At 29.4% G+C, this 12,490-nt stretch overlaps 1 protein-coding gene across 1 annotated transcript; it reads right to left on the bottom strand.

Annotated features, from left to right (window-relative positions):
• Nucleotides 1-9,491: 9,491 nt before the first annotated feature.
• Nucleotides 9,492-10,394, bottom strand: LOC145833059 (uncharacterized). Its single transcript, XM_082940259.1, has 3 exons — nucleotides 10,224-10,394; nucleotides 10,066-10,177; nucleotides 9,492-9,859 (listed from the first exon to the last, which is right to left on the bottom strand). The coding sequence occupies exons 1-3, from the start codon at nucleotides 10,392-10,394 to the stop codon at nucleotides 9,492-9,494; spliced, it is 651 nt and encodes a 216-aa protein (XP_082796385.1).
• Nucleotides 10,395-12,490: the final 2,096 nt, after the last annotated feature.

Genomic DNA, 12,490 nt, shown 5'->3' with positions numbered 1-12,490 from the left:
AGTCGTGGTTGATGAAGCGGGTGTGGTTTCCCATCCGCCCCGCGTCCACCGACATGTTCCAGCACGTGCCGTAGAAGTAGTTGCACAGGTTGTGCTTCAGAATCAGCTTGTACCTCTCGCGCTGCTCGCCCTTCGTGATCAGCTCGCCGGTGTACTCCCCTATTATCGAGTCTGAACAAAAAAAATGGACATAAAATCGGACATCTATTAGTTTTAAAAACCAGCAATTTGCAAAGTTTTTTATAAGCTAATTTTAGACACACTGTAAATTTGAGGTGGTAAAACTAACAACTTATTCAAAAAAGCACAAACTTTTTATGTAGCTTGTATCGTGCACTAAAAGATTAAAAAAGCGTGTTGGGCAACAATCATACTAACTTGCTGGAATCGCGTGCAAGGCAAACAGCCCGTGACCCATGTTTTCGACCTTGTCCAAGTAGAAATGCTTTTCGGGGTCGTCGAGGCAGCTCTGGTCGAGCCTCAGCAAGTCCTGCAACCCGCGAACTTTCAGGTTCGGTGTTGCCTTCCTGTCCATCTGAGTGCCTGCTCTGATAACGAGGCTGTTCGTCCACACGTGGTGCTTCAACGAGTTGGAGGCGTACAGGTCGTGGAAAATGTCCAGCGGTCCCATACCGAAGTTCCTCTCGACTTCGTAGCTTCCCTCCCTGGCCACTCTCCTCAGCGGGTGCGCGCTCGGCGACCGCAGCTTGACACCGACCGGAGCCATCTTCTTCAGCGCGTTCCTCCGCGGAACCGCCTTCCTCGAGCTCTTTCTCCCCGCTCGCTTGCCGGAGCTTTTTCTGCCCGTTTTGCGACTCGACTTGGCTATCATGTTTCTCGGTCAACTTGTGCGGCTTCTGAATCTAATCTGAATAATATCTAATGGCACAAATATTTGTTTTATCAGATTTTCGAACTGTTGGCAGTTGTATAAGTTTATGGCAATTATATAAATTACGCATTATATGATTTTTTAATCATAAATCAGTTCAGTTGTGAATAATTTAAAACTTAAACGGGTATTTAATGGCACAAGTTTATGGCAATTATATAAATTACGCATAATGCGATTTTTTAAACATAAATTAGTTTAGTTGTGAATATTTTTAAGTTTAAACGCGTACTTAGTGATAATAATGTTTACTTTATATTTATATAATTTTTTCAATCGTAATTAGAGTTAATTGATACTATTTATTGATGTTTGTTTCCGTTTAAACGCTTAGATATAAAAAAAGTGAACATTTTTTTAGTGAAACGTTTTCAGATTATAAAACTACTAATTAAAAAGATTTCAAAGTTTGTTTACAATAAAATATGTTTACTTTATTTAGATGTTTTTTGTCATTGTTACGATTTATTTACTCAGCATTTTATGCAGACGAAATGTTTTGAATAGTGAACAAACACCTAAAAATAAAAACGACCAAATTGTTTTAGGAAGACTTCAGTGAATCAAAACATATAGATTTCTTTTCTCCAAAGAACAAGTAAGTATGATTTTGATTTAAGTTTTATTTTAATATTATTAATTTGTTACAAAAAATTATAAAAACATCACCATAATTTTAAATAAAGATGTTTAAATAAACGTTGAACAAAGCTTTGGACATTTAATAAATCAAAATGTTATTTTATACAACTTACACATATGGTTGAAATTATCAAAGAAGAATAACTTATCATTTTTACTTGATGTTACAGGGTTGCCACTTTACTGGAAAAACCTGGATTTTGACAATTTAGGCAAAACAAACTTTGAATTTGAGAAATTTTGAAAAAAAAACTGGAAAACCCTGGAACTTTAAACAGTTTTTTCATGTTAAGTAGGAAAATTTTGATTTGACACAAAAAGTTTACCATATAGATAAATAAAATATGTCATCATTTTAAGTTTTTTTGTTAAAAAACACATTTTAAGAGTAGCTTAACAGTATCATTTTGATGTTACTTCTAACATATAATCTTATACTTGATTGACCCAAAAGCATTTACTTTTAAAGACTTGAAAGAAATTTCTCACAAACCAGTGGCCAACCTGTTATTAATTGAAAAATTACCACTTTATTTTTTCTGTTTTATTTTTTTTCAGCCCACATGACCACAGTCGGATTAGCCTCTGGATTTGATTTACATTTGGACAACAAACAGAAGAAGCTGCCCACAATTTCACCAGGTTGGAAAAATATTATGACAATTATAAAGTTAATATTGTTCTAATTATTGATATTCATTTATTTGTTGAACTATATTAAATTACAAGCATCAATTAATTTAATGAGTATAAGAATTTTGTAAAGCAAGACAAAAAAAGCCAAAATTTTATAACTTTAATCCAATCAAATTAACATTCAAAGCATTAGATAGTTGCATGTTTAGCATTTTCATAGGCTTAAGTGTTGTAGGTAGTTATGACAATATAAATTTTTTCTAAATATTATGGCAAAATTAAGTACTATTAATATAACTATATGTCACAAAGTTTGATTGGATATCATAAATAAATATTTGTCTTATAAAAAGAAGTCAAATGGTAATTTAAAATAAAATTTGAGATAAAGTTCCATTGTGGTAAGTTTCTAAATGCATAAATAAAATTAAATAAAAGGGAAGGTTGACACACATTCAAAACAGTTTAAAACAGTTTTAAGTTTTTTAAGTTTCAGAATGACTCAGTCTAAATCAGACTAATTTAAAAGTTTCTAAAAACAAAGTATGGCTAACTATTTTACAAAAAAATTTGTTAGAGAACTGATGTTGTTGATTTAATTTTTTAAAGGATTTGATTTAATAAAACAGTTGTTTAGTTCTAAAGAGTGGAAACTTAAAAATATAAACAATAAAATTAAACATAGATTATGTTAGCTTCTAAATTGTTATTAAGATAAGTCTTGAATTTAAATGGCCAACAAAATTCTAACATGGAAAATATTCAATGGTTTTTAAATGTTTGATAGAACTCTTCATCAAGCTAGATTAAATGCAGTAACTTTTATTTAAGTTTGTTAGTTTAAAAAATAGTTAGAAAAAAAAGTACATCATAATTTTTCTGTATATGTCCTTTCAAATATTTGTCACCATATTTAACCAAGCATCCATTGATAATGGTTGGCTTGTACATAGTATTTTATTTTTTCTCATCATACTATGTTTTAATTGTTTTCTTTTGAGACAAGCTCTGACTTGGTAAGTATCTTACCAATTATTGCATGAGTTTGTTACTTTTTAGTCCTCAAAGCTAGTTTTTATTTCTTAAAAGTTTGCAAGTGTTTTAAATAAAAAGTTTTTTGAAGAGTGAGACAATTTAAATGTTTGTTTTAATAAGATAGTGTAGAATAATAATGTCCTTCTTTTACTTAAACTATCTTATGTATTTAAATTTTCAAGTATGTGACATCCAAAAACAAAGTTATTCTTTTCTAGAGCAATAAATATAAATTGTATAAATAATCATTATGTTTTGGAAATTTAAATTATGTGGTTGCATTATAAATATTTTTAGAAATGTCCAGTCTGGTATTAGAACTATGTCAGTACATTTGGTAATAATTAATTTATTATTAAATTATTTGTATTTAATTAAGAAGTTTTATTTATATTAAACAATTAAATATTACTTCTTAATTAACCTTTTTTTTTCACTATTTGTTTAATATAAGGCTGATTTTGATTAGTGTTTGATCACTCAGATTAGATTGGCCTCAGATCAGATCATAAAAAAACAAAATAGTTTGTCTCTTTTATTGTTTATTTAGGTATTTAAAATAACAAAATTTTTAGGTTACAAGTGTTGATTATAACTTATTATTTTTTCTGCAACTTATTTGTGTTGACAGGACATCTTCAGAATATACAATTGATGAAATTTTGACCATTGATGTACATGATTCGTCTCAAGGACACAACAACTAGATCTCAACCAAGAAAGGAGACTAAGTGTTCACTCTCAATAACAAGGTAAATACATTATAATTCTTTTTTGTTCTAATCATAAACAACAAATTATAAACAGTTAAATACAAAGAAAGGTGACAATATTTTCTAAATTGATTTAAACTTATTCAGTGAAAGATGTTTGAATAATTAGTCTTCATAACTTTGACATCATTAAGTATTGCTTTAAACCCATCAGAAAATTAAAAAAATTGCTAGTACATTTTATCATTATTGGAAATATCAATAAGCTTATTAATAAAAACTATTGTGGTCATTACAAGTAAATAGTAAAACTTAAGAAAAAACGTTAAATTTGGTTTAAAAACTAATAATGAATTTGGTTTAACTATTAAACACAATTAAGAATGCTTGTTTTTAGGAGGTGGATTAATTTATAAAGTAATTAATTAATTATTTAAAATGTTGTTACAACAAAATTAATTTTACTCATTTATAGTATTATGATAGTTTTAAATGTTAAAGTTTGGTGAAGAAAAAAAAAAATTTCCAGTGTTTTTCTTAAACTCAAGCAATTTTGTTTTCACTAAAAGTAGTAAAAATAAAGAAAAAGGCTATGATAAAATTAGATAGTAAACCATACTTGATTATTTTTGCCCATCAACAACTATATACATAATGTTATGTATTGATATGTATTATAAATAAGCTTGATGATAACTTACCACTTAAAGTTTATTGTTTACTGAGATATTAGCAGGCTTCCAACTAAATTTTCAAATTATCATTAATTGAGAAATTCTAATGTAGCAAACTTAACTGTTGAAAAAATTTTGAAAAAAAACAACGAATTTTAATTTTAAACGTAACAACCATATTTCTAAGTTCAGAAATAATGTCATTAATCTTTTATAACCACAGTCTTAACAAAAAATTGACCAAAGTTTTAGTTTTTTAAGCTCTAATTTTGGTTTAGAAAAATTGTATTTATAAAATAATGTAAAAAAAAATATATCCACTAGGTGGCGCCACGGAGTCGCAATTTTGTACCGAGATTGAAAAGACTAAGAATTAAGAAAATAATTTTAACTTCTTTTACGTGTTTTTCTGTCACTGTTATGCCTTTCAAACCTTAATAATTAACCAAAAAACGTAAATTACAGGGATTTTCACATATTTTTCAATTATTTCTAGGGATTTTCAGAATATGTAAAATTTAGAGATTTGTAGGGAAGTGGGAAGCCTGTATTAGTTTTAGTTAGATGTGTTGATTAATGTCAGTGTTCAAGTATTTTTAAATGTACAAAAACTATGAACAAATAAAAACACAAAAGCAGATGTTATTCAGCTATTTATAGTTATAGTTTCACAGAGCTAACTTTATTTATTAATAATTTACATCAGTTGTTGTAAGGTTATCAGTTTGTATATTAATAAGTTGTGTGCATAATATAAATGTTAGTGGGAAGTTATTTGTTTAATTTATAAATTCATAAATGATAAATTGTAAAGCATAAGTATTATGAACGTAATTAGTTTTGTTAAATCTTACAATAAAATATTGTTAATTTTTTTGAAATCGCTATAAGTTTATCATTCGAAGCTGTTCTGTAACTTGTTTTATATTATCTATGTTAATTTCAAACTGCTGTTAATGAAATATATTTAGTCCGACTGAATGATAAGTAATTATCTATAGTATACAGCAACCTGCCAGCTAGGTACGAACTGCCGGTATGGTACGCACTTTTTAGCCGAAGAACACAGTGATTAAATTAATTTTATTTATGAATTGTTTTACACTACAGACTATATTTTTAATTTTGTACTTTATTGTACACTGCCGGCTGGGTACGCATTTTTGCCATGTATTCAAAGTACGTAGTTGGTAGGTTACTATAAAAAAGTTACTACCAAATTAAGTTTATTATAATATCCATTTGAAAGTGTTGTTATTAATAGAAAACTTTTAATTTAATAATATTTAAAATTACCAATTTTCAATTGTTTTCATTCCTATGTTTTATTGAGCAAACGATTTAACATATTAAAAAATCAAGTTGTCGTTTGTATACAAATAACACTAAAGCATGTAAGCTAGTATAACAGTTAGTATAATAAATAATCTTACACCAAATCGAACAACAGGATGTTATCGAGTTTGCGGAGTACAGATGTGGAGTCAACTTCAATGGAGTAGCAACAACTACTTTTTCAGCTAAGACGAGTGGAAAGATACGCACTGATTTAAATTTTGTGTTTTATTTTTAATAAACCCATGCCAATTTACATTTTTTTGATTATTGTTTACATTAAATTTTAATTTGCCACCAAAGTGATATATAAAATTCCAATTAGTTTCATCTATGCATAAAGCTTGTTTTAAAACCACTAAAAGTTCTATTTTTACTTGCCATTGTTGCATTAAATTGAAATTTTCTGTCTTATACCAAATTTAAAGCATATTATATAGTCCCAACATCAAACTCTTACCATTTTTAGTTGATATTTTTTTAAAGTTGAATATTTATAATTCCTCAGAAAAATAATTGAAGAATAGGAGTTTTGTAACATTTAATGTTCATAACATTTACTGTATTTAAAAATAAACTGTTCCTAAAAGATACCTAAGTTATATTTATAGAATAAGTCCACGATTATAAATTAAATTTTCAAAAGAATTTGACAAATAGAGTACTTGTAGTTGTTTAGCAACATGTTTTATTGTTGATTTTAAGCAAAGTGTTTCAACTATATTGGAAACTAACGGTCTCCTAAATCAATATTCCGTAATCTTAAGGTCATTGCTACTAACGTAGATTACGAATCGGTTAATTTAATTATCCAAAAATATTACAACACGTACAGTAACCTCTCGCTTATTTACGCACATTGTGTCCATAGAAAAAATGCGTAAAGATACGAGAGGTACCAAAATGTACTTACTATAATGGATGTTTTATAATACTCTTCTAGTTAAAAGCAGACTGGGGACTTACCACTTTAAGCAATTTGTTTACTTTATTTGAAATTATGAAAAAAAAAGATAAAACTATACTTATAGTACAAAATGTATTTATATAAAATAAAAATACGAGTAGAAAAACTTAACTAATTTCGTTAAAAAGTAGATGTTTAACTTTCGTTTATATCTGATTTATTTGATATTTAACATACCACTTTGCTATTTATAATTAAGTATCTTTTTACAATTATAAAATGATGTTTATTCATATATAGGGCGAGAGTGCTGTATTGTTTATTTGTATTTTAAACTCTCATGATTTCATAATTCTTATTATGAAAATCTAAAACTTGTATTTAATTTCTTATTAACAAAATTTCTGATATTCTGAGGTATAACTAAATGTTTACCAATTAGTCAAGGAAAATAAGTCTGAAAATATAAAGAGATGAGTTAGCATTTAAAAATTTTAAACTAAAAGTATACAATAAACCTAATTTGTGCAACATCAAAAAAAATTAATCTTTGATATGGAACTAAGCCATTTTAAAGTGCATAAAGACACTTCTACAATTGTCATAGGGTCCCTCCTAAAATAGCACCAAATATACAAAGCCTTTTTAAAATACATTATCAAAACGTCCATCTACTCAAAATCAACACAGCACCTCTCCCTAATAAATAAAATTAATCAAAAGCTGAAAAAACGAAAAAGTGCCGATATAATCAGACACGACAGTTTTGAGTGATGAATCTTTTATATAAAACACAACAAGAAATACTAGCATACACAAAATTATTAATCACTTTATTAACACTTTAAAAACTGGAAGCTTTTTAAATCTATATCAAAAGACTTAAAAAATAAACTAAAAATTAAATAAAACTTTTAATAAACAAGAAACTGTAAAATTTTTGATAAACTATTAAACTATAAACCTGGCTTAAATATTTAAACAATTAAACACCAGTTGAAATATTCTTTTTTAAAACAAAACACTACTTACAATAAGCATTCACAAAAAAGTTCAAGATATTTTGTTGCTTCAAGCTGCACACCAAACTAACTAACTGCTTACATATAAACTGACCGTCATGTTCTGATGTTTTGTTGCATCAGTATTTAGTTTGAAACATTTCGTCATATGATTCTCATTGGCTCGTACATTCCACCGTATTAACTCTAAATATTCTCTGAGCTCAACTTTAAACAATAAATAATGCAAGTATTCATTCCAAAATTTTCAATTTTACAACATATGTAAAGAGTTGCATTTCTGAAATGTTTATTTCATAGTTTGAATGTAAACAAATGTAAACTAGTCACGTGTACAAAATGAGCCAATCACGGTAGGTGTTTAATTTTAACTGACGAAAATGACTCTTATTAATTTACACAGGGCTTGTTTTTGAAAAAATACTTTTCAGTATGCTCTTTTTTACTAACTAGATCCGGGTCCGGCCGGATCTCTGTTAGGATCCGGCTGGACCTGGATCCGGACTTTTTTTTTAAATTAGAATCCGGCCGGATCCGGATTTAGACAAAAATGGCAATATCCGGCCGGACCCGGATAGTGAGTCCGGTACATCACTACTTAATACACTTATTTCAACTTAGATCTAAGTTACCAAAGTAGAGGCCTACTGTTTGATTTTTATTTCATGCATAAAAACAAAAAAAAAAGTAAAATTACTATAATATTCTTGTGTTTTTATCTGAAAAGTGAGCAAGTTATCCTGTATTCCATTGAAAAATCTGTTGCAAAGTAATAATGGAGTTAAAGTACATTGTAAGTACATTATTAAGTATGTACTTTTTACTGAGATCCAGAAAACTATCTCGCCATTCGTACATAATAAAGACAAAAGAGTTTTAAAACCGTGTGTTTTTAATTTTCAAACAGTGGTACTTTTTCAATAGAAGGTGCTAATATTACTGCAAATTATCAAGATAAGCTTTTAAAAAACAACACGTTAACAAGCATGCTAAGTTGCAAGATCTACATTTTTTGTGAGATGTGAAGGATAAATAAAAGAGAAACTTGTACGTCAATCGTTGGTGGCTTTTTTATGTAAAATAAGAGATATGTATTGCTAATTAGTTTTAGTGTTAGTAAGCATGTAAAAACTATGTTATTATTCCCTACAAACCTAAAAACTCAGTATATTGAAAAAATCTTTAGATTCTGCAAAGCCCGTGATCACATTTAAATTGGTGATTTTAAAACCACAAATGCTATGCACAGTAGATAGTTCGAGAGGAGACTATGTCTGTATATAAAACTTTAAAAATTAAATTTTCAAATTCTGTTTTTTATTTCTAAATTGTCTTTGTTAGTACAGCTCAGTTAAGCACTTGATTAAAACTGTATAAAAAAATAATGTTTTTTTGAAATTTTGTTATGTGTCTGTAATTTACAATGTGTCTAAAATTAGCTTATCAAAATCTTTACTAACTGCTTGTTTTTCAAAACTAATTGTACCAAAACTTTTGTCTAAAAGCATTGTAATTAAATAGTATTATTTGGATTTTAAGAATTCAACCTAAAAAATATGTATATAGAAGGACTAGTTAAAACAAAAACATGTATAAGTTCTTATGTTCTGTTTATTTGTTTATTTACGCTTTTATTCATTGTTTCCTGGCTCTCCGATCTTTCGTGAGGCAGTTGGACGACCCGCACAGGCAGTCGAAGTTGGCGAAGTACTCCTTGCCGTACCACAGGAACAGCTGCTCGTCCTTCTCGATGGCCCGCTCGCTCACCACAAAGAGGCGCGGCACGTCGTCGACCAGCGCGTTCACCGTCGCGCAGTTCAACTTGTCCCCGCAGTCGTGGTTGATGAAGCGCGTGTGGTTGCCCATCCGCCCCGCGTCCACCGACATGTTCCAGCACGTGCCGTAGAAGTAGTTGCACAGGTTGTGCTTCAGAATCAGCTTGTACCTCTCGCGCTGCTCGCCCTTCGTGATCAGCTCGCCGGTGTACTCCCCTATTATCGAGTCTGAATCAAAAAAATGGACATAAAATCTAACATCTATTAGTTTTAAAAACCAGCAATTTGCAAAGTTTTTTATAAGCTAATTTTAGACACACTGTGAATTGGAGATGGTAAAACTAACACCTTATTCAAAAAACACAAACTTTTTATGTAGCTTGTATCGTGCACTAAAAGATTAAAAAAGCGTGCTGGGTAACAATCACACTAACTTGCTGGAATCGCGTGCAAGGCAAACAGCCCGTGACCCATGTTTTCGACCTTGTCCAAGTAGAAATGCTTTTCGGGGTCGTCGAGGCAGCTCTGGTCGAGCTTCAGCAAGTCCTGCAACCCGAGAACTTTCAGGTTCGGGGTGGGGTGCTCTGATAACGAGGCTGTTCGTCCACACGTGGTGCTTCAACGAGTTGGAGGCGTACAGGTCGTGGAAAATGTCCAGCGGTCCCATACCGAAGTTCCTCTCGACTTCGTAGCTTCCCTCCCTGGCCACTCTCCTCAGCGGGTGCGCGCTCGGCGACCGCAGCTTGACACCGACCGGAGCCATCTTCTTCAGCGCGCTCCTCCGCGGAACCGCCTTCCTCGAGCTCTTTCTCCCCGCTCGCTTGCCGGAGCTTTTTCAGCCCGTTTTGCGACTCGACTTGGCTATCATGTTTCTCGGTCAACTTGTGCGGCTTCTGAATCTAATCTGAATAATATCTAATGGCACAAATATTTGTTTTATCAGATTTTCGAACTGTTGGCAGTTGTATAAGTTTATGGCAATTATTTAAGTTACGCATTATATGATTTTTTAAACATAAATCAGTTCAGTTGTGAATAATTTAAAACTTAAACGGGTATTTAATGGCACAAGTTTATGGCAATTATATAAATTACGCATAATGCGATTTTTTAAACATAAATTAGTTTAGTTGTGAATAATTTTAAGTTTAAACGCGTACTTAGTGATAATAATGTTTACTTTATTATTATATAATTTTTTCAATCGTAATTAGAGTTAATTGATACTATTTATTGATGTTTGTTTCCGTTTAAACGCTTAGATATAAAAAAAAGTGAACATTTTTTTAGTGAAACGTTTTCAGATTATAAAACTACTAATTAAAAAGATTTCAAAGTTTGTTTACAATAAAATATGTTTACTTTATTTAGATGTTTTTGTCATTGTTACGATTTATTTACTCAGCATTTTATGCAGACGAAATGTTTTGAATAGTGAACAAACACCTAAAAATAAAAACGACCAAATTGTTTTAGGTAGACTTCAGTAAATCAAAACATGTAGATTTCTTTTCTCCAAAGAACAAGTAAGTATGATTTTGATTTAAGTTTTATTTTAATATTATTAATTTGTTACAAAAAATTATAAAAACATCACCATAATTTTAAATAAAGATGTTTAAATAAACGTTGAACAAAGCTTTGGACATTTAATAAATCAAAATGTTATTTTATACAACTTACACATATGGCTGAAATTATCAAACAGAATAACTTATCATTTTTACTTGATGTTACAGGGTTGCCACTATACTGGAAAAACCTGGATTTTGACAATTTAGGCAAAACAAACTTTGAATTTGAGAAATATTGAAAAAAAAACTGGAAAACCCTTGAACTTTAAACAGTTTTTTCATGTTAAGTAGGAAAATTTTGATTTGACACAAAAAGTTTACCATATAGATAAATAAAATATGTCATCATTTTAAGTTTTTTTTGTTAAAAAACACATTTTAAGAGTAGCTTAACAGTATCATTTTGATGTTACTTCTAACATATAATTTTATACTTGATTGACCCAAAAGCATTTACTTTTAAAGACTTGAAAGAAATTTCTCACAAACCAGTGGCCAACCTGTTATTAATTGAAAAGTTACCAATTTTTTTTTCTGTTTTATTTTTTTTCAGCCCACATGACCACAGTCGGATTAGCCTCTGGATTTGATTTACATTTGGACAACAAACAGAAGAAGCTGCCCACAATTTCACCAGGTTGGAAATATATTATGACAATTATAAAGTTAATATAGTTCTAATTATTGATATTCATTTATTATTTGAACTATATTAAATTACAAGCATCAATTAATTTAATGAGTATAAGAATTTTGTAAAGAAAGACAAAAAAAGCCAAAATTTTATAACTTAAATCCAATCAAATTAACATTCAAAGCATTAGATAGTTGCATGTTTAGCATTTTCATAGGCTTAAGTGTTGTAGGTAGTTATGACAATATAAATTTTTTCTAAATATTATGGCAAAATTAAGTACTATTAATATAACTATATGTCACAAAGTTTGATTGGATATCATAAATAAATATTTGTCTTATAAAAAGAAGTCAAATGGTAATTTAAAATAAAATTTGAGATAAAGTTCCATTGTGGTAAGTTTCTAAATGCAAAAATAAAATTAAATAAAAGGGAAGGTTGACACACATTCAAAACAATTTAAAACAGTTTTAAGTTTTTTAAGTTTCAGAATGACTCAGTCTAAATCAGACTAATTTAAAAGTTTCTAAAAACAAAGTATGGCTAACTATTTTACAAAAAAAATTGTTAGAGAACTGATGTTGTTGATTTAATTTTTTAAAGGATTTGATTCAATAAAACAGTTGTTTAGTTCTAAAGAGTGGAAAC

The sequence above is a fragment of the Thalia democratica genome, chromosome 4 (genome assembly GCF_965202585.1).
Source record: "Thalia democratica chromosome 4, ktThaDemo2.hap1.1, whole genome shotgun sequence".
NCBI classification, from domain to species: domain Eukaryota; kingdom Metazoa; phylum Chordata; class Thaliacea; order Salpida; family Salpidae; genus Thalia; species Thalia democratica.
The sequence above is the reverse complement of the archived record's forward strand: the minus strand, read 5'-3'. Positions and strand labels throughout refer to the sequence as shown.